General features: G+C 47.3%; 2 protein-coding genes and 1 long non-coding RNA gene across 3 annotated transcripts; 1 reads left to right on the top strand and 2 right to left on the bottom strand.

The window, feature by feature from the left end:
- Positions 1–2,652: 2,652 nt before the first annotated feature.
- On the top strand, positions 2,653–23,852 carry sec23a (Sec23 homolog A, coat complex II component). Its single transcript, XM_030126434.1, has 20 exons — positions 2,653–2,810; positions 4,018–4,271; positions 4,347–4,404; positions 4,483–4,569; positions 5,193–5,429; positions 7,147–7,223; positions 7,607–7,751; positions 7,820–7,978; positions 8,201–8,316; positions 8,403–8,526; positions 8,610–8,690; positions 8,766–8,855; positions 15,176–15,282; positions 15,365–15,518; positions 16,188–16,265; positions 20,187–20,348; positions 20,853–20,939; positions 21,123–21,278; positions 21,658–21,723; positions 22,996–23,852. The coding sequence occupies exons 2-20, from the start codon at positions 4,051–4,053 to the stop codon at positions 23,083–23,085; spliced, it is 2,295 nt and encodes a 764-aa protein (XP_029982294.1). The 5' UTR covers positions 2,653–2,810; positions 4,018–4,050; the 3' UTR covers positions 23,086–23,852.
- Positions 10,948–13,410, bottom strand: LOC115413531 (visual pigment-like receptor peropsin). The gene is made up of 2 exons (XM_030126439.1): positions 12,502–13,410; positions 10,948–11,152 (listed from the first exon to the last, which is right to left on the bottom strand). The coding sequence occupies exons 1-2, from the start codon at positions 13,196–13,198 to the stop codon at positions 10,995–10,997; spliced, it is 855 nt and encodes a 284-aa protein (XP_029982299.1). The 5' UTR covers positions 13,199–13,410; the 3' UTR covers positions 10,948–10,994.
- On the bottom strand, positions 18,319–19,452 carry LOC115413534 (uncharacterized). The gene is made up of 3 exons (XR_003934477.1): positions 19,429–19,452; positions 18,467–18,578; positions 18,319–18,363 (listed from the first exon to the last, which is right to left on the bottom strand). It is a non-coding gene; the product is annotated as an uncharacterized LOC115413534 (long non-coding RNA).
- Positions 23,853–23,869: the final 17 nt, after the last annotated feature.

Raw genomic sequence — 23,869 nt, 5'->3', positions numbered from 1 at the left:
ATGAATGCTGTCCTGGTATTTGTACACACGTACTTACTAATAGAAGTACTGCTGTGTGTGATGGTCAGTCTGTGGAACAGGTCTGAGCGCCAAAGATCCCACAGTGAGGAGAAGGCTCACTCTGCTGTGAAGATCAGCTGTAGATCTACAGCGTTAGAGTGAACCTGCAGTCCAAACTGAGGAAAATAAAACTGAGCCACAGCAGAGAAAACAGCAGACATCTGACACAGTGAACAAATGGACCGGGATCCGTTTATCAAAATTACATTTATTTATTTATTTATATTGATTGATTGATTGATTGATTTGGGGTAAAAAAGTTCCTGGTAACTGCGTCTCCACCGCACCCCAAAGTTCAGGGTCATTTATTCAAATCAGGTTGATGATGTATGAGGGTGCAGTAACAGAAACTGTAGTCCAGTTCATGTACATTCACAAACTAAACTCTAGTTCAATAAAATGACACTACTTTAAGTGGACGGGTTAGGTTTAACATTTTACTGGTTGTTGAATCACTTAATCCATTTGGAATACAGGGGTTGGACAAAATAATGGAAACACCTTCACCTCAAGATGATAATGCCCCAATACAGCTAGAATTGTTAAAGAATGGCATGAGGAACATTCTAATGAAGTTGAGCATCTCGTATGGCCGGCACAGTCCCCAGACCTCAACATTATTGAGCATTTATGGTCAGTTTTAGAGATTCAAGTAAGACGTCGATTTCCACCGCCATCGTCTCTAAAAGAGTTGGAGGGTATTCTAACTGAAGAATGGCTTAAAATTCCTTTGGAAACAATTCACAAGTTGTATGAATCGATACCTCGGAGAATTGAGGCTGTAATTGCCGCAAAAGGCGGACCTACACCATATTAAATTATATTTTGTTTATTTTTTAAGGTGTTTCCATTATTTTGTCCAACCCCTGTACATTTTAAATTAAGTTAACCATCATTACATATCCTTACTTTGTATTTAAAAGTGGTAGAACATGTATTTTCAACTTCTCATTCCTTAAACTAAATCACATCTAACTTTAAGTATGGTGGATGGTTCTGTTTCATTTCTATTGTTTACAGATATAGTCCAGGTTCAACCAGATTTACTCAAATGCCTGCATTTAATTCAACTGCATATTACTGATAAAAGTACTTATACTCATATTTTTGATGCCTTGTAAATAAACAGACAGTATTAGGTAAGATTTTTTTTTATTATTATTAAAAATTGAATCAAAACAAAGGTGCCTTGAGATTAAAAGGGAAAAAATAAACGTGTGAAAGGTTCAGGCTTCTGGACCAGGGTCTGGTCCAGCTATGAGGGCCGTTCAATAAGTTCATGGCTTCACCCAGAACAGAACAACACAGACTGATAATTTACATTTTATTTTTCAACATAATCTCCATTTACAGCAATGCGCTTGGTCCATCGATGTTAAAGCATCATTATCCCATCAAGAAAGAATGTAACATCCTGTATTATAACAACCAGTATTTCTGGGTGAGGCCATGAACTTATTGAACAGCCCTCGTAGTCCAGGACAGCCGGTCTGGAACTCCATGGTCCTGGTCCCTTTTTCGCTTTCCTACAGGAAAAGTAATAAAAATGCTAAAATGAATAACAGAACACATGATGGCAGATTCCTACCACTATGATGTGACATGTCTGACCTGGGCTGTTGTAAACAGCAGGAGATGATGGACGAGGACACAAAGGAGCCGCAGAAAAAGAGACGAGTCTTCCAGTCCATTTTAGGTGGAAATCACAAAACATACAGAATAAATCAGTGTTCAGCTCACGGCGACAACACGAATACATCCAGTTCTGTGATTTAGATTTAGTGTCAGACTTGACCAGTTAGTATTAGGTTAACTGGACTTCAATTTTGTCTAAACAGCTGATGTACCGCTGACTACTGTAACAGCATGGAACCAACTAAACAGTGAATATTTCTGTCATATACATACCATTGGTTTGTTCGGCAGTCGGATCCACGGCGGCCGTTGTGGTCCTTTAGTTTCTTTTAATCCTGCATAAATTTCTTCTTCTTTCCTCGTATTTCTTTAGGCGTGTGTCTTATATTTGGCTCAGACAGCTTTTACTCGCTCGTTTCGTTTCGGCGATTGAAAGTCCGTCTGAATTTCCTAATCGTCCGTCCACTTGTAGCTTCTCTTTTGGTCACTTTTCCGAATTATCAAAATACTAAGCTTGTGGAAATTAAATGAGTTAAATATTGGCGGTGAACACAATGTGGAAATGCTGCCAGTCTAGTCCTCCACTCAGCCTTCTCCAGCACACAGCCCCGCCCCTTAAAGTTCCTGGTAATCTGGAAAGTACTACCTCTGTACCAGGAACTTCTTCGGGGTAAATTCGGGGCCGGGGGTGGGTCAGTTACCAGGGTAATTTTCGGTGGAAACGCACCAGGAACTTTGAAAGTTCAGGGCAATACAGAAAGTTCCTGCAAAAGTTCCTGCGGTGGGAAAGGGCCTATTTTGTTGTTGTGTCGTACTGTGTCGTGGACTCTGGTCCCTGTTTCTCCGTCAGCGTGAGCCCTCTTCTCCTCCGTCCCTATGTGTCTTGTCGTGGACTCTGGTCCCTGTTTCTCCGTCAGAGTGAGCCCTCTTCTCCGTTCCCTCGGTGTCTTGACGTGGCGCCGTGGCCGCCATGTTGTTTTGCTTGGTTGTCGTATCGCCGGTGGAGGCGGAGAAGGAGCGGCTCCGAGCGGCTCACAGACCCTTCACAGACCCTTCACCGTCTGCGGGGCTCACCAGGACCCGACGGAACCGGACCTGGAGCCGGACTCATTGAGGTGAGCTGAGTGACATCAGGGACGCGGCGTTTCACCGGCTCCGGCGTTTCCGTTAGCAGTTAGCCCCGCGGCTAAAGCAGCTGAAACAGCACAACATGGACCGGGTTCAGTTCGGTTCGGTTCAGTTCGGGTGATCCTTGGACACGTTCAGTTTTACCGGACAGTTTAAAACAGGTTCTGCTGAGGTTACCCCGTCACTGACCGATTGATCTGCACTTTTTTCGATTATCAGGCACTAATCAGCTCAGATCCATAACATGCAATTCACTGGTCTATTGGTCCAATAGTCTACTGGTCCACTAGTCCACCGGTCTACTGGTCCACCGGTCAACAGGTCTAGTGGTCCACTGGCCTACTGGTCCACTAGTCGACTGGTCTACCGGTCTACTGGTCCACTGGTCTACTGGTCCAATAGTCTACTGGTCCACTAGTCCACCGGTCTACTGGTCCACCGGTCAACAGGTCTACTGGTCCACTGGTCTGCTTGCCCGGTGGTCCACCGGTCTACTGGTCCACCAGTCTACTTGCCCACCGATCTATTCGTCTACCGGTCTACTTGTCCAATGGTCTACTGGTCCACTGGTCAACTAGTCTACTGGATTACTGGTCCACCGGTCTACTGGTCCACTAGTCTACTGGTCCACCGGTCAACTGGTCCACTAGTCTACTGGTCCACTGCTCTACTGGTCCACTCGTCCGCTGGTCCACTGGTCTACTGGTCCACCGGTCTACTTGCCCACTGGTCCACTGGTCTACTGGTCCACCGGTCTACTGGTCCACTGCTTTACTGGTCCACTGGTCTACTGGTCCGCTGCTCTACCGGTCTACTGGTCCACCGGTCTACTGCTCTATTGGTCCACTGCTCTACTGGTCCACCGGTCTACCGGTCTACTGGTTTACCGGTCCACCGGTCTACTGGTCCACCAGTCCACCAGTCTATTGGTCCACTGCTCTACTGGTTCACTGGTCCACCGGTCCACTAGTCTACTGGTCAACTGGTCCACTAGTCTACCGGTCATCACCACGTTGGCCTCTCGGAGGCCTAAGTGGCATTTGGACAAAGCTTTCGGAGTCCTTCCGTGTCTGGTGAACCGGTCCTACCGTCCCCACACTTGGAACCCAGGTTCTTTGGAACAGGTCCCGATGCCCATTAGAGGGACTGGGCCTTCTGTGGTTTGGTAACCATGGTGGTGTTGTGTCTCCACAGCCTCTTTGGTCCATCTGACCTCCCTGAGTTGACATGGCAACCTTCCCAGAGTACATCGCGCAGAACGAGGAGCGTGACGGTGTGCGCTTCAGCTGGAACGTGTGGCCGTCCAGTCGTCTGGAGGCCACCCGAATGGTGGTCCCCGTGGCGTCCCTGTTCACGCCCCTGAAGGAGCGGCCTGACCTGCCACCCATCCAGTACGAACCGGTCCTGTGCAGCCGCGCCACCTGCCGTGCCGTGCTCAACCCGCTGTGGTAAGACCCGCTCAGGTCAAAGGTCACAGCGGCCGTCGCTAACAGACCGCTCACCTGCTTCACTCTGTGTTTCAGCCAAGTGGACTACAGAGCCAAACTGTGGGCCTGTAACTTCTGCTACCAGAGGAACCAGGTACTCACACCTGTCCTCCTGCACATGGACGTCCACTCTCCGTCAAACCAACCACTAAACGTCATTGGTCTGTTTCAGTTTCCTCCATCTTATGCTGGAATCTCAGAGGTGAACCAACCGGCGGAACTGCTGCCTCAGTTCTCCACCATCGAGTATGTGGTCCAGGTGAGACGGGTTCAGATCCATGTGCATGTGGTCCAGCTGAGACAGGGGTTCAGGTCCATGTGCATGTGGTCCAGGTGAGACAGGGGCTCAGATCCATGTGCATGTGGTCCAGGTGAGACAGGGGCTCAGATCCATGTGCATGTGGTTCAGGTGAGACAGGGGCTCAGATCCATGTGCATGTGGTCCAGGTGAGACAGGGGCTCAGATCCATATGCATGTGGTCCAGATGAGACAGGGGTTCAGATCCATGTGTATGTGGTCCAGGTGAGACAGGGATTCAGATCCATCTGCATGTAGTCCAGGTGAGACAGGGGTTCAGATCCATGTGTATGTGGTTCAGGTAAGACAGGGGCTCAGATCCATCTGCACGTGTCCAGATCAGTGTTCAGATGTGTAACCTGCTCTGGTCTTCTCTGCTCTGCTCTGGTCCAGTCTTCTCTGGTCTGGTCTGGCCTTCTCTGGTCTGATCTGCTCTGGTCTTCTCTCATCTAATCTGGTCTTATCTGGTCCGATCTGCTCTGGTCTGGTCCAGTCTTCTCTGGTCTGTTCTGGTCTGATCTGGTCTGGTCTGGTCTTCTCTGGTCTTATCTGGTCTAATCTGGTCTGTTCTGGTCTCTCCTCAGCGGGGGCCCCAGATGCCGCTGGTCTTCCTGTACGTGGTGGACACCTGTATGGAGGACGAGGACCTGCAGGCTCTAAAGGAGTCCCTGCAGATGTCCCTGTCCCTGCTGCCGCCCACGGCTCTGGTTGGACTAATCACCTTCGGACGCATGGTCCAGGTCCATGAACTGGGCTGTGAGGGGATCTCCAAGAGCTACGTGTTCAGAGGGACCAAAGACCTGAATGCCAAGCAGCTCCAGGTACAGCTTAGGAACAGGGTTAGGGTTAGGACCCAGGTACCACCCAAAGCAGGAGGTCCGTGGACCATACCGGTCCTCCAGGTCCTTACCAGGTCACATGACTCAGGTCTTCTCTAGACCCATGATCTGCTGCTTTTCATCCAGAATGTTCCTCAGGTTCTTCTGGGTTGTCTCCACAGAAACAAGATTTATTTTACACAAGAGTGACAGCTAAAAAAAAGCAATGTTTCAGCTTCAACGGCAGATAAAACTAGTTGAAGTTAGGTTAGTATACACTACTGATCAAAAGTCTTAGAACACCCCAATTTTTCCAGAATTTCATGAAAATGATGCAGGTTAATGTCTCAGTGTACTCTGAAATTTAAGCATAGATCAAATAAACAATTGAAGTTAAAAAAGAAATCATGGTATCAATTTAGAAACCCAAATGTATTCTAAACTTTGGACTCATCAAAGTAGCCACCTTTGGCAGATAGAACAGTTGAACACATAGCTTGGATTTCTGTTTTGGGTCATTATCTTGCTGTAGGATGAACCCCTGACCAACAAGGCATTGCATCCCAGAGGGTACTGCATGGCATAGCTGCAGAATGCAGTGGTAGTCATTTTGGTTCAGGGTGCCTTTCACTCTGTACAAGTCACCGACCCTGGATCCAGCAAAACAGCCCCAGACCATCACACTCCCTCCTCCATGTTTGACAGTTGATGTCACACACTGAGGAACCATCCTTTGACCTACTCGACGGTGTACATAAGTTCTGCGGGATGAACCCAAGATTTCAAATTTGGATTCATTAGTCCATAACACCTTCTTCCAGTCTTCAGTAGTCCACTGATGGTGTTTCATGGCCCAGGCAAGCCTGTTTTTCTGATTCTGAAGTCTCACCAATGGCGTTCTTGCTGCAACTCAACCCATCAAACCTGCAACTGGAAGTCTTCTCCTCACAGTGTAAACTCAGACTTGCTTACTACGACCACTATTGAGCTGTGGTTGAAGCTGTTGTCCTGTGAGTCTCCTATCACTCAAGCTGTTGACTCTCAGAAACTTGTCTTCTGATTCTATTGTGGCTTTGGGTCTGCCAGACCTCTTCCTGTCAGCATTTCCCCCAGTTTCTGAGTGCCTTTGGATGGTGAAGGAAACTGGACTTACTGACACCTTGACTTTCTTGGCAATTTCTCTGTAGGACAGACCTACATTTTTCAGTGTTATGATGGTCTGTCTCTCTTCTATCTTTAATTGCCTTTTCCACTTTTTCATTTTTATAGTAACGCACTACTTTCTGCAGAACAATATTGTTCAAATAATGCTCCCAACGGTATGGTACCAAAGTGTGTTCCAGCACTACTTTTATGCAGACAGAGGGGGTGGGAAGGAATTCAGAAACGTTGGGACATCTGTAGGAATTGGTAGCACCAACTTTCGGGGCTTGATCAACCTCCATTGCTGCAGAACTGCTTTAAGTTGTTAACCATTTCTTGTTTGCCTTTTTGTATAATTCTGGAATGTACATTATTTTTCAGTTTTGTTTAACCTCACCAATTTTTTTTTTACCTCTGGCAATACACCACTTACCTTTGTACCATTTCAAGCTGTTCATTGGACTTGAACTGCTTGAATTTCCATACAAAACTGGAAAAATTGGGGTGTTCTAAAACTTTTGACCGGTAGTGTAGGTTAGGTTAATTCTAACCTCTGGTGTTGGTTTTGTCTGTGCAGGAGATGCTTGGTTTAACCAAACCTTCAGCATCACAGGGACGAGGACCTCAAACCGCTCAGCAGCCTCTGTCCAACAGGTAAACACAGCAACAGGTCAGGGGTCAGAGGGTGGGGTCAGGGGTCAGAGTTCAGAAGGTCGGGGGTTTAGAGGTCAGAGTTAAGAGGGTTAGAGGGTGGGGTCAGAGTTCAGAGGGTCAGGGGTTAAAGGGTGGGGTCAGAGGTCAGAGGGTCAGGGGTTAAAGGGTGGGGTCAGAGTTCAGAGGGTCAGGGGTTAAAGGGTGGGGTCAGAGGTCAGAGGGTCAGGGGTTAAAGGGTGGGGTTAGAGGTCAGAGTTAAGAGGGTCAGGGGTTAGAGGTCAGAGTTATGAAGGTCAGGGGTTAGAGGTCAGAGTTCAGAGGGTCAGGGGTTAGAGGGTAGGGTCAGAGGTCAGGGTGGTCACTCTGGGTCCTGGTCCTCTCAGGTTCCTGCAGCCGGTGCAGAAGATCGACATGAACCTGACGGACCTGCTGGGGGAGCTGCAGCGGGACCCCTGGCCCGTCACTCAGGGGAAGAGGCCTCTACGCTCGTTGGGTGTGGCCATGTCCATCGCCGTGGGCCTCCTGGAGGTGAGTCTGCGCCCCCCAGGCCTCATGTGAGCAGGTCAACCCCCTGTAACATCGGCCTTTACCCACAGTGCACCTTCCCCAACACTGGCGCTCGCATCATGACGTTCATCGGAGGCCCCGCCACCCAGGGGCCCGGCATGGTGGTGGGAGATGAACTGAAGACCCCCATCAGGTCTTGGCATGACATCGAGAAGGACAACGCCAAGTTCATGAAGAAGGCCACCAAGGTAAGGACACACAGGGGGGACGGACCCAGGTGGGATGGACCTGGTGGGACGGACCATGGTGGGATGGACCCAACTGGGACGGACCCCAGTGGGACCTACAACAAAGGATCACCTAGTATTAAGTGGAATGTTTTAATCAGACAGCACTGTGTGTGTATTCTGTGTTGGTATGTGTGTATTTCCTGTGTGTGTGTTGGTTCTGTTTGTGTGTGTGTGTTTCAGCACTATGAGTCCCTTGCGTCCAGGGCTTCCTCTAACGGTCACATGGTGGACATATACGCCTGTGCTCTGGACCAGACCGGTTTATTGGAGATGAAGTGCTGCTCCAACTACACCGGGTACGAATGCACATGCACACGCTCCCTCCTGGTTTACTGTTGCATGTGTGTGATCGTGTTCAAGTGTGTTGTTTGCGTGTTTCCAGAGGGTACATGGTGATGGCTGACTCTTTCAACACGTCTTTGTTCAAACAAACCTTCCAAAGAGTCTTCACCAAAGATGTCCAGGGCTCCTTCAAGATGGCCTTCGCCGCCACCCTGGAAGTCAAGGTAACTGCGCCTGTCCCCTCAGGCTCTGCCCTCTCTCGGCCTCTGTCAGCGCTTAACCCCGTTCTGTGTGTTCCGTCCTCCAGACCTCCAGGGAGATCAAGGTGTCGGGCGCCATCGGCCCCTGTGTGTCTCTGAACGCCAAAGGACCCTGCGTCTCCGAGAATGTATGTCCTTTGAGTGTTTGGGTTTATGTCTGCGCACACACAGGTTTATAGGTGACCTCTGACCTCTGACCTCAGGAGATCGGCACTGGAGGAACCTGTCAGTGGAAGATCTGCGGTCTGGATCCCAGCACCACACTGGCTCTGTACTTCGAGGTGGTCAACCAGGTACGACCTCTGACCTTTGAGTCTACTGTTGTGTAGAAGACAGGAAACACTGACCGCAGCCAACACAAGTTCAACTTAGGTTAGTGTAGGTTATGTTAATGTAGGTTAGGTTAGTGTAGGTCGGTGTAGATGAGAGTAGGTTAGATTAGTGTAGATTAGAGTAGGTTAGGTTAGTGTAGGTTAGATTAGAGTAAATTAGGTTAGTGTAGGTTAGATTAGTGTAGATTAGAGTAGGTTAGGTTAGTGTAGGTTAGATTAGAGTAGGTTAGGTTAGTGTAGGTTAGGTTAGTGTAGATTAGAGTAGGTTAGACTAGAGTAAGTTAGGTTAGTGTAGGTTAGATTAGTGTAGATTAGTGTAGGTTAGGTTAGTGTAGGTTAGATTAGAGTAAGTTAGGTTAGTGTAGGTTAGATTAGTGTAGATTAGTGTAGGTTAGGTTAGTGTAGGTTAGATTAAATTAGGTTAGTGTAGGTTAGATTAGTGTAGATTAGAGTAGGTTAGGTTAGTGTAGGTTAGATTAGAGTAGGTTAGGTTAGTGTTGGTTAGGTTAGTGTAGATTAGAGTAGGTTAGATTAGTGTAGGTTAGACTAGAGTAAATTAGGTTAGTGTAGGTTAGGTTAGTGTAGGTTAGATTAGAGTAAATTAGGTTAGTGTAGGTTAGATTAGTGTAGGTTAGGTTAGTGTAGGTTAGATTAGAGTAGGTTCGGTTAGTGTAGGTCAGGAAACAGTGAGCACAGCCAACACCAGTCCAGCTCAGTGTCAGATGAACAGGTCAAAGTGGATTCATTTAATCAATATCAGACTGAAGGTAAATGACAGCAGATGAGTTCAGTCCACATCAGATACATTCAGCACATTTCATTTCACTAAACACACGGCTATAAAAGGATTTCACTGATTTAAATGAGCGATTCTGCTTCTGTTAAACACAATATTCTGATCAAGTCTTCAGTTGGAACTGTAAAAATATGTATAAGACGATAAAAAACAGACTGTTATTCCACCACATGAGCAGAAGGAAGGAGACCCAAGCCCCTCAGACCACCTGGGATCGCCTGAGACCAGCTGGGACCAGCTGGGACCAGCTGGGACCACCTGAGGCCACCTGGGACCACCTGGGGCCTGTTCAGAGCATGGGACTGCTCAGTGGGACAGGGTTGGAAGGGGGTGGACACATGCTTCCCTGCACCACTTAGACAGTTTTTTCACTGGGGCCTTGGGTTTTTGGTGGGTGCAGTACCACCAGTGACCACGGGGGGTGGGGGGTGTTTGGAGACGATGCTCTGGAGGTCCTCCTCTGTCATCTGTCCAATCAGTCCACAGCTCAGACTGAAGAACCAAATGGACCTGAACTGTCCGCACACAACAGGAAACAAACACATCACAGTCATGAACTTCATTTCCCATAGTGCACTCTGTCTGGACTCATGGTCACATGGACCGGTTCTGGGTCACAGTGCTATTGGTGCTGGTGGAGTCGTAAGTGTTTTTGGTGATGACTTTGGACGTGTGGCTGTAACTACTGTTGCTGCAGCTGCTGCTGTTGTTGCTGTTGTTGTTGCAGCTGTTGTTGCTGTTGTTGTTGTTGTTGCTGCTGGTGCTGTTGTTGCTGGTGCTGTTGTTGTTGCTGCTGTTGTTCCTGTTGTTGCTGCTGCTGTTGTTGTTGCTGTTGCTTTTGTTGCTGTTGCTGCTGTTGTTGTTGCTGTTGTTGTTGCTGCTGCTGTTGCTGTTGTTGTTGCTGCTGCTGTTGCTGTTGTTGCTGTGCTGCTTTGATTGGCTGAGTGCAGGGGTGGGCTGGCGCTCTGTGGGTGGGACTGTGTGTTCTTGTGGAAACAGGAACACACCTGCAGAATCTGACCAAGGCTGTGCCGCAGCGCCACTCTGTACCTGCTGCAGAGAAACAGACACAGATCTGAGCCATAACTACGTCCAAATGCTGGAAACAGACTGAGCCATAACTTCGTCCAAACACTGGAAACAGACTGAACCATAACTACGTCCAAACACTGGGAGGCAGACGGCGCTGAAACCCACTGTCACCATCTAACCCAGTGGAATTCTGGGTAGAGCTAACTGTTGAATTTCGTTTGGGTTCATGTGTGCTGCGGTGTGTGGAAGCACAGGTCCATGAGTGTCGGTTCTTACATCTGCGTCATGCAGGTGATCCAGGGGTTGAGGGCAGAGCTGCTCAGGACAAGCCAGGCTGACAGGGCGGAGGTCACAGGTGGACTGGGACCGCCACCGAAGGTCTCGTACAAACACACGGAGATATAAGGCATCCAGCAGACGAGCAGACACACTGCAACACAGCACAGGACAGTCAGATGACCCCTGACCCCAGCACACACTGCAACACAGCACAGGTAAGTTAGCTGACCCCTGACCCCAGCAGACTAGCAGACACACTGCAACATAGCACAGGACAGTCAGATGACCCCTGACCCCAGCAGATACACTGCAACACAGCATAGGACAGTCAGATGACCCCTGACCCCAGCACACACTGCAACACAGCACAGGTAAGTTAGATGACCCCTGACCCCAGCAGACTAGCAGACACACTGCAACATAGCACAGGACAGTCAGATGACCCCTGACCCCAGCAGATACACTGCAACACAGCATAGGACAGTCAGATGACCCCTGACCCCAGCACACACTGCAACACAGCACAGGTAAGTTAGATGACCCCTGACCCCAGCAGACTAGCAGACACACTGCAACATAGCACAGGACAGTTGGTGACCCCAGACCCCAGCAGACACACTGCGACACAGCACAGGAAAGTCAGATGACCCCTGACCCTTGATCCCTGACCCCAGTAGACCATCAGACACACTGCAACACAGCACAGGACAGTCAGACCACCCCTGACCCCGGCCCCCAACCTGGCCCTTAACCCTGACCCTTAACCCTGACCTTTGGAGGAAGGCCTAACCCTGACCTTTAACCCTGACCTCTGGAGGAAGGCCTAACCCTGACCCTGGGTGCCATCTGTAGCTTCAGCTCATGGATCTGTCTGAAACCTCAGACTGACCCTGAAACCAACGCCCATCGGACAGACTCTGCAGAGTATGGCAGCCGGTGTCTCCATAATGACAGTGAGTCATGAAGGTAAACACCATCACCTGGAGGATCACGGGTTCATCCCGTCGTCATGACAACATCCACATGACTGGGCTGTTTGTGTAGGACATATTGACAGGCCTCTGTTTAAGAGAAATGAACCCAAACAGGAGGGAAAACCTCCACGCCGTCAGGTATGAGTCTGTAACCGTCATCCTGACCGGAGTGTCACTGGTGTTTTCAGCCAATAAACGTACATCTGTCACTGAGGTCAAAAGTCACAGGACATTGTGCAGCTGATAAACCTACAACTGTCACTGAGGTCAAAGTTCACAAGACATTGTTCACCTGATAAACCTACATCTGTCACTGAGGTCAAAGGCCACAGGACATTGTTCATCTGATCAACCTACACCTGTCACTGAGGTCAAAGGTCACAAGACATTGTTTCAGCATTTTCCTCCTGTTATCAACTTGAACTCTTAACACAAATAATCACTGGTTCACCTGTAAACTACACACACATTTCCAGACCTCCACATGTAGAAAACCACTGTTTAATCGGAACAGAAATGAACTCACCTGAGGTGGTTACCATGACAACGGAGCTCCTCAAGTAGTTGTTGGCGGGGACATAGAAGCAGTGCAGCTCGTTGCACATGAATGTGCCCCTCCTGGCCTGTTTCCGGGCCACGTACACGATGTACGTGTACAGAGAACACATGGTGACAATGGGGGCGCCGATGCCCACCGCTGTCCACAGAACCACGAAAGTTCGGTTCTCGGGCCTGAAGTCCAGGCAGCACAGGTAGCGCGACTCACTGTACATGTAGCTACCAACGCCGAGCAGCGGCAGCATGGCATTGAGCAAAGAGAACGCCCACAGCACGACCAGCACCGAGCGGACGCGAGCCGCCGTCCACAGGCGCCGGTAGCTCAGGGCGAAGCAGATCTGCGTGAACTTGTCGATGGTGGCCCAGGTCAGAGAGTGGACAGATGACGTCTGCAGCAGCAGGAAGATGAAGCCGCTGCCCTGGCAGAAGGCACCGTTGCCAGGGTAACTGTCCGGCCCTGCCAGGCTGTTGTGAACTCCGAAGGGGATGGTGGATAGTCCCAGAGCCAGGTCGCTGAGGCTGAAGCTGAGCGTGAGGCCCAGAGTGTCGGTGCGCAGCTCCCTGCGGAGGAGGAGCAGCAGCAGGAGGAGGAGGTTCCCACCCACCGACGCCATGCCAGACAGGAGCATCAGAGTGGCGAACACAGCCCGAAGATCCCACGCCATCTTCAGCCTGAGGTCACATCAAAGCAGTAGGATCCCAGCGCACCTCCTGTGGACCTCTGGAAGTCTGTACAACATCTAAGAAAACACGAAGACCGGACTGGTGGGCCAGGAAATGTCTAAAAGATGACAGTCAGAGGCACTGTTCCCACCTCCAGAAGAGTGTCTACAGACCAGCGCACCACAAGACCTGAAACAAGGAGAGGAACGTCTGAAAGCTGACAGTCAGAGGCACTGTTCCCACCTCCAGACCAGCGCACTACAAGCCCGAAAAAAAAGGAAAGGAATGTCTAAAAGCTGACAGTCAGAGGTACTGTTCCCACCTCTAGAAGATTGTCTACAGACCAGCGCACCACAAGACCCAACAAAAGGAAAGGAACATCTGAAATCCATTATTCAGAGGAACCCTCATCAGTATGTATACAGAGACACCAAGTCCTGTCAGAGCAGGAGGTTGACACTCGGACCTCAACATTCAACTGGATCAGCACAGAGTCTGAAGAAACGGAAGAACAGAGTTTTAGTCTGAAAACAGCCATTCAAAGTCTAAACCGTCAGATTCACTCAGAACTGTTCCACAGCAAAGTTAGGACCAGATTCACAAACCAACATTTCACAGCTCTGTCTCACAAATGCTTCTGAACTGCAACTGCCTCTGGAGGAGAAGGGCGGAGTTTGAAACATTTATGGACAAACAGGTAGTAAATGTAAACGACTGCACCTTTAATCCACCTGTTGTTCAGGCCGATACCCTCCACCTTTAATCCACCTGTTGTTCAGGTCGGTACCCTCCACCTTTAATCCACCTGTTGTTCAGGTCGGTACCCTCCACCTTTATTCCACCTGTTCAGGTCAGTACCCTCCACCTTTAATCCACCTGTTCAGGTTGGTACCCTCCACTTTTAATCCACCTGTTGTTCAGGTCGGTACCCTCCACTGGTCCAGCGGTCAGTTGGTCAGTCTGCAGACTGTGGTCAGTCTGTGGATGACATCACCTCATGAGCTCTACTGTAAATAGACTCTGTTCTCGTCTCCACCCTTGGCTGCTGACACCAACATGAGTTGTGGAGGACTGAAGCCCATATATACAGAGTCCACCATGGCCTGTGTTCAGTCTGAGGCTGAGGTTGGACCACGTCCAGTAGATGTGACGGCGCTGAGGTTCACTCTGATGTTAAACTGCTGAGGTTCACTCTGATGTTAAACTGCTGAGGTTCACTCTGGTGTTAAACTGCTGAGGTTCACTTTGGTGTTAAACTGCTAAGGTTCACAGCCGTTAAAGAGAGGATGGGTCAGAACCACCTCCACCTCTGATGGACACGACCAGGACCCGGACTGGTCTGGACTCCACTGATCCATTAGTTTCAGAACATCTGAAAAATGTCTTTGACGTCCTTAAATGTCTTGTTTGGTCCGAAGGTTTTCAGGTCAATCAGAGAAAAGAAACATTCGCATCAGACCAGATGCAAAAAGGCAAAGTAGACTTTAATCAGATCATCTGGTCATCTGATCATCTGGTCATCTGTGGGCTCATTGATTCGAGTCTTGCTGAGGTCCTTCAGGTCCTGGTTGGTCCCCGTCTGTTTGGTTCTGGTTCTCACCCTTCACTTCTTCCTTGTCCTTCTGATCTCCGTCTGAAGAGCAGAGGGTAAACTGCAGGGGGTGTGGCCTGTGTTGGTGTGCGTTGCCATGGTGCCCCTGTCGGTCACCTGCTGAGCCGCTGATGACTTCAGTGTGTTATCTGCTGTAAACACCAGCTGAACATTTAATATCCTGAGTCCGCTAATGACAGGCGTATTATCCTCTGACTGCCGCTCTGTAGCCCCGCCCCCTGGTGGCCAAGGCTCACCTTTAACCACCTGTGGTCATGTGACAGACCTGTAGTGTGAAGGAACCGGTGAGGGTGACAGGTCTCTGTAAACTGTTTGTTTGTTTACTTGTTTGTTTGTTTGTTTGTTTGTTTGTTTGTTTGTTTTGCAGCACAATGCTCCGATCCCTCAGGGCGGCCGCGGAGCCATCCAGTTCGTCACCCAGTACCAGCACTCGTCAGGACAGAGACGCATCAGAGTGACCACCACAGCCAGGAAGTACGCCACACGCCACCACGTAAACAAAAGCACAACGGCGCCCTGACCTCTGACCTTTCATTAACTCCTCCCCTTCCTGCAGCTGGGCCGACGCTCAGTCTCAGATCCAGAGCATCGCGGCGTCCTTCGACCAGGAGGCAGCGGCCATCCTGATGGCCAGGTTGGCGGTTTACCGCGCCGAGACGGAGGAGGGGCCTGATGTCCTGAGGTGGCTGGACCGCCAGCTGATCAGACTGGTAAACAACAAACAAATAAACAAACAATAAACAACAAACAAACAATAAACAATGAACACACTGATAATTAGGCAAGGCAGATGTATTAGTAGAATACAGTTCATACAGAGAGTGATGAATGGAGTTTGGTAAATATATAAAAACAATCAAACAACAGTAATAATCAACAATAAAATACAGGAAACAATCAAGCATCAGTAATAATCAATAATAAAAAAATAGGAAACAATCAAACATGAATAATAATCAGTAATAAAAAATAGGAAACAACCAATGGTTCTAAGGTCAGAGGTCAGACAGAACCCTTTGAGTCGTTCTAAGGTCGGATGGTTCATATGACCAGTCCCTGAGGTTCTCAGGTCCCAGATGGTTCATGTGGGTTCTCAGGTCTCAGGAGTTCATATGGGTTTTCAGGTCCCAGTGGTTCAATGTGGGACCAGCCTGTCCCAGTGGTTCCTGTGGGACCAGCCTGTCCCAGGTGGTTCATGTGGGACCAGCCTGTCTCAGATGGACTTCAGTGCTGGACCATGGACAGACTCCATTCCACTGATATAAATAGAAACTTCATCCAAATATAAACCAGTTCATACGTGTTGTATTAGTTCAGTTCTATGTGTCTTTAAATATGTTAATTTGTAAACTAACAGTTTGTTTGTTGTTTTCTTTTAGTGCCAGAAGTTTGGAGATTATCACAAAGACGACCCCAACTCCTTCAGGTTTTCAGAGACCTTCTCCCTGTACCCCCAGGTGATCCACATCCCAGACCAGGGGCATATTGACCTGTTTGTTGACTCTTTGACCTGGGGCCTGTTTCACAAAACTAGGATAAGGGATTAAGCCGGGATATGTTGGCTATCCTGGCTCAACTTATCCATGATCCGGTTTCACAAAAGCAGGATAGGGGAAAGCAGGATATGTTTTGATATAAGTTACCATGGAGATTTAGTCTGTGGAGCTAGCCTGCTCCAGACCAGGCTAAGTTCCAGGATTTATTTTATCTCATCCCTCATCTCAGTCAACAGTCACCACAAATGGAAACCAATAGTTCTTCCACTGCCCATTAAACAATGGAATCACAGTAACTAGACCCACTGTCAGTATTTAAACATTTGTGATTAGTAATTTCAATAATTTTACATAAATGATGATTTTAGATAATTTTGCAGTCATTAGATCAGTTCAGTTCAATTGTGTTTATTCAGACATTTCAAACATTAGACATTTATGCAGATACAATTTTTAAAAACTAAAGAGTCTGTAAAGGAATAGGTTGAAGCCTAAGATCATTCTGCTGACCTCCCCATTCATATCACCAAACAAAATGAAATAAAATAGATACCAATGCCTTTAGCTTAGTAACTAACAGAAACAACCAAAAACTAAACAATTCAATAGTTTGAGTGGAAAAATGAACATTCACATTATTCATATATTTTCATGACATTTAAACCTAGTTTTAAACATAAATAGTGTTGTACAGTCTGTGAACTCAGGATTGAACTTGTTCCAAACATTTTCTCCAACACACAGACTAAATGTGTTCATATTTGTTCTAACAGAAGGTTTATTGAACACATGACTTCCTCTGAAATTAGAAATAATTTCCCATATTTTAATCAAGCTCTGAATATGAACAGGCAACCGATTTTTTAAATTTTCAACATGAATTGTTTTGTTTTAAAGTACACTAAGTTACTGAACTTTAAAACTTTTAGTTTGATCATAAACTGATGTGTGTGTTTCCTATAGGACACTGTATTGATCAGTGGTATTGGCCTTTTCTGAATAATGTTGATTGGATTTGTATTAGTTCTGTCAGTATTCACCCACACCTCCATGCACTACAACATCTTCACTTCTTTTGTATAGTTATTCCAAGGAATTTGATTACATTGACCCTTTCAGTCTCTGTATTATTTATACTTAGATAACCGACAGTTTCCCATAGACTATGTATGTCATATAAATATAAATGCACAAAGAGTAACATGATGTTCCTTTATTGAATAAGGATCAATCAAAGCAAGTAAAACCATCAGCTCCTTTAAAACTGAAGTCACACAGTGACTCTACAAGATAGAAAGAACAGAACCAAAGCATATGATAGAACAGAAGAATAAATACACATTTAAAGGTAGAATACAGCCCACACGTCTATACACTGAAAGAAATACACATGTCTGTACACTGAAAGAAATGCAAGACAAATCCATACATAACAAATGAACAGACAAATGAATGGATGCAGTAGCCTCCTGCAACACAGTACACACAGTAAACACACAGTATAAATACAGTATACACACAGTATATCCACAGTATGTAACACAAACATCAAAACAGGCCAAATCAATTTAAACTGAACAAAACAAACAAAAAAAAAAACAACACAAATTCCTCTACCCCTGCAGGACATATTTACCTTAAATCATGTACGTGAACTAAAATAATTGAACACATATTGGTCCTTGGCCAGCTGCCCACTGCGGTCATCAGGGAAGATGGCAAGATTGTCCCAGTCCATGTGTGATGCACTTTTTTGAGGGGGGGTGGGGGGTCCCTCCCTCCCTCTCCTTCCTCAGGCCACATCGTGGAGGACAGTACAGGCCACAGTGATGTCACATGACCTCAAAGGGCTGACCCTTAAGTGGTGAAGACAGTGAAAGCGTTCCTTCAGGAGGTCAAAGGTCATTTGGATCCTGGTCCTTGTCCTGGCATGGGCATGACTGTAGGCCTGCTGTGGTTCCTGGGGGTCTGTGTATGGTGTCAGGAGAAAAGGATGGTAGGTAGACCCCCTGTCCCCAGGTAGACCCCCTGTCCCCCAGAAACACACCAGACAATTCACCTGTCAACACAAAACCTCAGCATCACAACCTCATAAACACAGTGACATTCTGGACACAGATCTGATGTAAAACGTGGTTGTTAACAGAGGTTGTGTGGCTCACCTTGTGATCGGCACTGACAGATTCCAGAGGTCCGGTAGACTCAGGAGTCATGGACTGAACCAGAACCAGACCACTGAGACACAACACTGATGAGACAGTCAGCATGGACCATCTGAAATGATAAGATGAAGAATATTAAACCAAACACTGAACAGTGTTCATTAACCCATAAAGTTCCAGCACTACTTTAGTGTCAGTTCACAAATGAATTTTCTCTATATCTAACCTTTCTTAAGTGATTTATCTCCATTTGTTATAATATTATCTTCTGTAGTTTGTATTTTATCAGTCTACATCAGATATTTTCCTATATTTAATTCACTGATCATGTAGATGTTCATTAAAGCTCAGATTAAAGTTGATGGTTCTTCTATCAGAAACAGATCAAACTGAATAAACAGTGTCTTTCAGTCCAACCTATCATTAACTGAACATAAACCCAGTGTGTCCATCCACTGTCATTGATCCAACTCCATGGGTTTGACTGGAGAATCAATGTTAGAGAAGATGACAGTATTTCCACAGTAACTACGGAGCCTCTGAACGTCCAGATATTCTCATATCTGATAACCATGAAAAACTGTATTTTACACCAATTATTGACATGTATTAATAGGATTAGTGGATCGACATGCATTAAACAGTTTAGGTCAGTAGATGGTTTTGGTTGGTGATGGATGTTTGGGTCTTTATGGGTTAATTGACATTATCATGAAGTCATGAATCACGATAAGATAACTTTATTTATCCCAAAGGTAAATTCACTGAAGTCAGTGGGCTCATCTATTTATCAGAGTTATTCAGTCTGATGCAGTTACATTTACACAATTTCAGTCACATCGACAGTCAGTTTAACTTAAAATTTCACAACTCCGTTTTTGGAGGTGTTAATTTGGGTATATTTGGGTTGTAATTGTGTTGGTTTCAGTGGAACAGTCAGTGTGTGTTTGTGCACTACTTACTCATTCAGGCGGTCTGTAGTCCTTTACTGCTGACTCTTGTTTTTATAACCGTGGCGGTGTTGTCTTTCTTTTTGATCTGGTCCATTACTTTTCCATCCAATGGGGGTAAAGTCCGCTGCTCTAGTTGCCATGGTGAATCGGTGAATCTGTGATCGATGTTGGGGTCTATTGAGGAAGCCGGGTGCGCGCACTTATCCAGGATGAGTTCCACCTGGCTTGATGAATCCGTGTCCGTTCATCCTGGCTTGGTCTTTGTGAAACCGATTAAGCCTGGACTCCCTTGTTTTGGATTCGTTGAACGCGGCTTAGTCAGTCATCCTGGATGACGGAATCCTAGTTTCATGAAACAGGCCCCTGTTTGTTGCCCTGTTTGTTTACTCTTTGACCTGTTTGTTGACTCTTTGACCTGTTTGTTGCCCTGTTTATTGACCTGTTTGTTTACTCTTTGACCTGTTTGTTGACTGTTTGACCTGTTTGTTGCCCTGTTTGTTGACCTGTTGCCCTGTTTGTTGACCTGTTTGTTGACTCTTTGCCCTGTTTGTTGCCCTGTTTGTTGACTCTTTGACCTATTTGTTGACTCGTTGACCTGTTTGTTGCTCTGTTTGTTGACCTGTTTGTTGACTCTTTGACCTACTTGTTGACCTGTTTGTTGACTCTTTGACCTGTTTGTTGTCCTGTTTGTTTACTCTTTGACCTGTTTGTTTACTTTTTGACCTGTTTGTTGACCTGTTGCCCTGTTTGTTCTGTTTGTGTTCCAGTTCATGTTCCACCTGAGGCGTTCTCCGTTCCTGCAGGTGTTCAACAACAGTCCAGATGAGAGTTCCTATTACAGACACCAGTTCAACAGACAGGACCTGACCCAGGCCCTCATCATGATCCAGCCCGTTCTCTACGCATACTCCTTCAACGGACCACCAGAGGTACGCCTGGGTCCACCAGGGACCGCCCTGGTCCACCGGAGACCGCCTGGGTCCACCGGGGACCACCGGGGTCCACTGGGGACTGCCTGGGTCCACCGGGGGCCATGAGACGTGGTCCACAGAGACATGACCCACAGAGACCATGTAGACCTGGGTCAGTATAGACCTGGTCCACGTAGACCCTTTGGTCACTGTAGACCTGGTCCATGTAGACCTGGGTCATTGTAGACCTGGAGCCACATAGATCTGGGTCCACATAGACCTGGGTCAGTATAGACCTGGGTCCACGTAGACCTGGATCATTGTAGACCTGGGTCAGTATAGACCTGGTCCACGTAGACCTGGGTCCACATAGACCCAGGTCATTGTAGACCTGGGTCCATGTAGACCCGAATCATTGTAGACCTGGTTCACGTAGACCTGGGTCATTGTAGACCTGGGTCAGTCTAGACACAGGTCCAGGTAAGCTGAACTGGTCCTGACCCTGCTGGTCTTGTATTCCAGCCAGTCCTGTTGGACAGCAGCAGTATCCTCCCAGACCGGATCCTGCTGATGGACACATTCTTCCAGATCCTCATCTACCACGGAGAGGTACGGATACACGCACTGGTGCACACGCTGAGAACATGGGTTTAACACTCGCTGAGAACACGGGTTATACACCGTTTAAACGTTTTTACACATGGTTCAAACATGTGTTTAACACACGGTTCAAACATGTCCACATATGTGTGTGTGTGTGTGTGTGTGTGTGTGTGTGTGTGTGTGTGTCAGACTGTGGCTCAGTGGAGAAAGGCAGGTTACCAGGACATGGCTGAGTATGAGAACTTCAAACACCTGCTCCAGGCTCCAGTGGACGATGCCCAGGAGCTGCTACACACACGCTTCCCCATGCCCAGATACATAGACACAGAGCATGGAGGGAGCCAGGTGGGACCACCCACAGACACACACACATGCACACATACAGACATACAAACAGACACATACAGACACACACACACACACAGACACAAACTCTGGGTGTGATCCTCCATCTTCCTGCTTTGGTCATCTGTGTGCTGATTGGCTGCCACCAAACAGCACACAGATGACCAAACAAGGAACTGGAAAGATGAGAACCCAAACCCAACCTGGGACCAGGGTTCCACAGACCATAGGAACACTGTTCACATGGAAACACCAACTGGTTCCAACGGTTCCAGTGGTTCTGATGGTTCCAGTGGTTCTCATGGTTCTGATGGTTCTAGTGGTTCTGATGGGTCCAGTGGTTCTAATGGTTCCAATGGTTCTGATGGTTCTGTTTCAGGCTCGTTTCCTGCTCTCTAAGGTGAACCCCTCCCAGACCCACAACAACATGTACGCGTGGGGACAGGTAAGACTGACCTTTGACCTCCTGCTGTTCCTGCTAACCTGGAACTGGTTCATATGACTTAACTACACTACTGGTCAAAAGTTTTAGAACACCCCAATTTTTCCAGTTTTGTATTGAAATTCAAGCAGTTCAAGTCCAATGAACAGCTTGAAATGGAAGGGAAGAGGTCTGGCAGACCCAAAGACACAACAGAATCAGAAGACAAGTTTCTGAGAGTCAACAGCTTGAGTGATAGGCGACTCACAGGACAACAGCTTCAAGCACAGCTCAATAGTGGTCGTAGTAAGCAAGTCTGAGTTTACACTGTGAAGAGAAGACTTCAGTTGCAGGTTTGATGGGTCGAGTTGCAGCAAGAAAGCCATTGGTGAGACTTCAGAATCAGAAAAAGAGGCATGCCTGGGCCATGAAACACCGCCAGTGGACTACTGAAGACTGGAAGAAGGTGTTATGGACTGATGAATCCAAATTTGAAATCTTCAGTTCATCCCACAGGATTTACATACGCTGGCAAATAGGTCAAAGGATGGTTCCTCAGTGTGTGACATCAACTGTCAAACATGGAGGAGGAAGTGTGATGGTCTGGGGCTGTCTTTGGGTCTGCCAGACCTCTTCCTGTCAGCATTTCCCCCAGTTTCTGAGTGCCTTTGGATGGTGAAGGAAACTGGACTTACTGACACCTTGACTTTCTTGGCAATTTCTCTGTAGGACAGACCTACATTTTTCAGTGTTATGATGGTCTGTCTCTCTTCTATCTTTAATTGCCTTTTCCACTTTTCCATTTTTATAGTAACACACTACTTTCTGCAGTACAATACTGTTCAAATAATGCTCCCAACGGTATGGTACCAGAGTGTGTTCCGACACTACTTTTATGCAGACAGAGGGGGTTGGAAGGAATTCAGAAACATTGGGACACCTGGAGGAACTGGTAGCACCAAAATTTGGGGCTTGATCAACCTCCATTGCTGCAGAACTGCTTTAAGTTGTAAACCGATTTCTTGTTCGCCTTTTTGTATAATTCTGAAATGTACCTTATTTTTCAGTTTTGTTTAACCTTACTCTTTTTTTTCTGTTTACCTCTGGCAGTTCACCACTTATCTTTGTACCATTTCAAGCTGTTCATTAAACCTGAACTGCTTGAATTTCAATACAAAACTGGAAAAATTGGGGTGTTCTAAAACTTTTGACCGGTAGTGTACCTGTCAGATGAGTTAACTACCAGTCAGATGACTTAACTACTTGTCAGACTAGTTCAACTCTTCTCTTCTGTAGGACTCTGGAGCTCCCATCCTGACAGATGACGTCAGTCTGCAGGTTTTCATGGATCACCTGAAGAAACTGGCTGTGTCCAGTGCCACCTGACCCCTGATCCCTGACCTCTGACCTCTGATCCCTGACCTCTGACCTCTGACCACTTACCCCTGATCTCTTATCCCTGACCTCTGACCCCTGTGCATAGTTCCCTGTGTTTCGCTGCCTGCCTTCAACAATCGTGCTGTGTTCGCTGCCTTTGCTCTTTGAACCTGCTTCATCCAGTCAGATTCATCCTGGATTCAAGGACACGCCCACCTTTCAGGTTCATCTCATTCCTCCAGGTCAAAGGTCAACATCAGCATTTTAGAACATTTTTTTGGAGGAATTCTGTTTGTACGTATTAACAGACAGTTTATAGACAGAAGAACACATAGATGGAATCCAGTCTTTTCAAACTTTAAACAGAAGAAGATGAACAAAGAGTGTAAAAGGAGTCTGAGCGTCTAAAGGTGACCTCCCACCACCTGGTGACCCCATGTGACCCCTTCCATCACCTGGTGACCCCAGGTCACCTCCCACCACCTGGTGACCTCAGATGACCTCAGGTGATGGGAGGTAACCTTAACCAAAGCTGACCAACCACTGAAATCTGATTGGTTAATCAGATTTCAGTGGTTTGTCCTCAGTTTGTGTGGTTTGTGCTGCAGTTCCTGTTTGGTCCTGCAGGGGTCAGACTGATCACATGGTCCCTGTAAACAGGTGTTGGTGGTGCAGTTCAGACTGGGGTCTGGTTCGATGGTCAGTTGGTTCTTTGTTCTCAAACACTACACATGTGTCTTAGTTTTCCTGTTTCTAATAAAACTGCTGCAGATGAATCCACTGCCCTCTTGTT

Source organism: Sphaeramia orbicularis, chromosome 22 (genome assembly GCF_902148855.1).
Source record: "Sphaeramia orbicularis chromosome 22, fSphaOr1.1, whole genome shotgun sequence".
Lineage (NCBI taxonomy): Eukaryota > Metazoa > Chordata > Actinopteri > Kurtiformes > Apogonidae > Sphaeramia > Sphaeramia orbicularis.
This window is presented reverse-complemented; position numbering and strand designations above follow the sequence as displayed.

Coding starts and splice junctions, on each gene's coding strand:
- sec23a (XM_030126434.1), top strand. CDS start 4,051: ATGGCAACCTTCCCAGAGTACATCGCGCAGAACGAGGAGCGTGACGGT. Junction 8,691..8,765: donor GACCCTGCGTCTCCGAGAAT/GTATGTCCTTTG, acceptor CTCTGACCTCAG/GAGATCGGCACTGGAGGAAC. Junction 15,283..15,364: donor GTGACCACCACAGCCAGGAA/GTACGCCACACG, acceptor CCCTTCCTGCAG/CTGGGCCGACGCTCAGTCTC.
- LOC115413531 (XM_030126439.1), bottom strand. CDS start 13,198: ATGGCGTGGGATCTTCGGGCTGTGTTCGCCACTCTGATGCTCCTGTCT. Junction 11,153..12,501: donor TGTCATGGTAACCACCTCAG/GTGAGTTCATTT, acceptor GCTGTGTTGCAG/TGTGTCTGCTCGTCTGCTGG.